The following is a 2,249-nucleotide window of genomic DNA, read 5'->3' on the forward strand; positions in this document are numbered from 1 at the left end:
TTTGAAACAGCAAAGTAATTAAATTTATAAAACATATATGTTTTCTGCTTTAAACATATCCAGCTACTACTCCAAATTGTAGTAAAGTAGACACAATTACAAATGCTGTACATAATTTCATCACATAAAATCATCTGAGTCATATCCACTATTTTCTGTATTTGATATCATATTAGATGTATTAAATAAAGAATTATAACTTCTGTAAAGAAATCAAATAATGTTAATTTCAGAGAATTTGTAAAATAATATAATCATTCTCTACTTGCCTCATTTCTGCCTCTTCTTTTCGTCGTTTCTCTTCTGCTTTTTCTTTTTCCTTTTGCTCCCTTAGAAGTTTCTTTTTATCTTTTCGTTCATTTCTATCTCGCTCCTCTCTTTCAGCTCTTAAATTTACTTGTTCTGCACGTTTAGTTTTAGTTAATCGATTAACAATAGTATTTATTCGTTTTGCAACACGAATTTTACGAACATCTTTATCTTTATGAAAACCAACTTGCCCTTCTTCCATGCTCTGAGTTTTTTTTAAATTCGACCACATTGTGTACACTACATCAACATCATTCATTTTATTTCCTTCAATGCTATTTGCCTTCACTAATTGTGCAGCATCTTCTAAAACTGCACTAGGTATGTCATCTATTGTTTGCCCCTGTAAATCATATAATTATATACAAATAATAGTAATATATGTAATGATATATAAATTTATAATAAAAAAATACTTACAGGGCAAAGACGAAGGTATACATGAGCTGAAGAATATTTATCTACATGAAACCACACATCTTCTGGCCAGCCCCATTTTATAAGATCTTCATCTACAAATTTATATATTTAAAGATTGATAATGGACTATATATTTTCCGAACATTATAATGCACTGTAGTATTTTCAACTCACTTTCATATTTATCAACTCCCATAAATAATGTTACTGGTGGTTGTACAACTGTAATGCAAAGTTATGATTATCACTCTAACCTCACTGAATGTTATTATTTTTATTAATACAATATAAAAAGATAAAACTTAAATATATACAATAAATATGAAACTAATGATAAGTAATAATACCTTCACTTGTAAAATAATAAACCATTATTATCAAAAAGAATTTAGTTTAAACTTGTGATGCAATATTATCTATCAAACTTCAATTCGATACTAGCGACGGTAAACCATATTTTTTTAAAGGTATTTAATTCACTTTCTACTTAAACATAACAATAAAATTAATAAATATATGAAAAATACATAAACAAACACAGAAAAATGATATAAAAGAGAGAATATAAACAAATTTTAATATTCTTCAAACATACTATACTGGCAAAATAGATTTCTCTTTACTACATTAAAAAAAAATTATTGATAAAATTTATATGTACAGTACTACTGTATCAATTGTGTTCAATAAATTGCTGTAATTATTGCTTTCATTAACATATTTGATATATTAGAGATGTTTATAAATTCGTAGACTAAGTTTGTAATATTTATTTATTAATATTATTAACAATATACATATATTTGTTTTATTTTACATAGTAACTATAGAACTAAGGATTTAAAATAATATTAATCCATTACACGTTGATTTAATCGAATATGTTTTTCAGCATAATACGTTGTAATAATGTGATCAAGTACTGGTTTTACATCAGGATCCCACCTTCGTTCAGCTATAGAAACTGGTGTTTCTAACAGGGATAAATACACTAAAAATTTTGTTTGCATTAAATCCTGTATTAGTAGTGTAATAATACTATTTGAAATAAAATTTAACAATAAAAATAAGTTTACCAAGTAGCATATTAGGATCTGTAAGAGTAAGTTGAATGCGTGGGTCATTCATTATTGCTTCATAAATTGGATTATCTGAATCAAGTTCTTTATCTAAGTCTTGTAAACTATATCTTCTTTCTCCAAGTAACCATTCGCACTAAAAGTAGAAGTACATCAAGTATACAAGAAAATAGAGTTAAAATTTAATATATATATATTACTTACAGCATTATCTTGATTATTTCCAGTAACTTTTAATGCATCAATAATAGCCTTTTCTTCGAATCCCATTTTCAACAATGATTGTACTGTTTTAGAACTGGGTTTAAAATCCATCTTCTTATAGTGATGAAAGCTTTCTAGCAAAAGATCTATTATATTGATTAGATTTCCCTCTTTCTCCAAACTTTGACATTCTATATAATTTCCAATTTAATTATGTATAATTATGCAAAGTATGGG

General features: G+C 26.0%; 2 protein-coding genes across 2 annotated transcripts in view; one reads left to right on the forward strand and one right to left on the reverse strand.

Moving 5' to 3' along the window:
* LOC108571967 (probable queuine tRNA-ribosyltransferase) overlaps positions 1-802 on the forward strand; it is a 2,984-nt gene extending 2,182 nt beyond the window's left edge. Inside the window, exon 8 of the mRNA XM_017934133.1 lies at positions 732-802. The gene's annotated coding sequence lies outside the window, so the exon portion shown is untranslated. The remainder of the gene's footprint in view (positions 1-731) is intronic.
* The window catches only part of LOC108571947 (ubiquitin-associated domain-containing protein 1-like), a 3,830-nt gene continuing 1,660 nt past the window's right edge, over positions 80-2,249 (reverse strand). The window contains exons 6-13 of the mRNA XM_017934105.1: positions 2,013-2,203; positions 1,806-1,944; positions 1,593-1,720; positions 1,077-1,104; positions 904-951; positions 730-821; positions 270-652; positions 80-202 (exon numbers count right to left, since the gene is read on the reverse strand). Of these exons, the coding sequence (XP_017789594.1) occupies positions 121-202; positions 270-652; positions 730-821; positions 904-951; positions 1,077-1,104; positions 1,593-1,720; positions 1,806-1,944; positions 2,013-2,203 (1,091 nt within the window). The 3' untranslated portion in view covers positions 80-120. The remainder of the gene's footprint in view (positions 203-269; positions 653-729; positions 822-903; positions 952-1,076; positions 1,105-1,592; positions 1,721-1,805; positions 1,945-2,012; positions 2,204-2,249) is intronic.

Source organism: Habropoda laboriosa, unplaced genomic scaffold, assembly GCF_001263275.1.
Source record: "Habropoda laboriosa isolate 0110345459 unplaced genomic scaffold, ASM126327v1 scaffold67, whole genome shotgun sequence".
NCBI lineage: Eukaryota > Metazoa > Arthropoda > Insecta > Hymenoptera > Apidae > Habropoda > Habropoda laboriosa.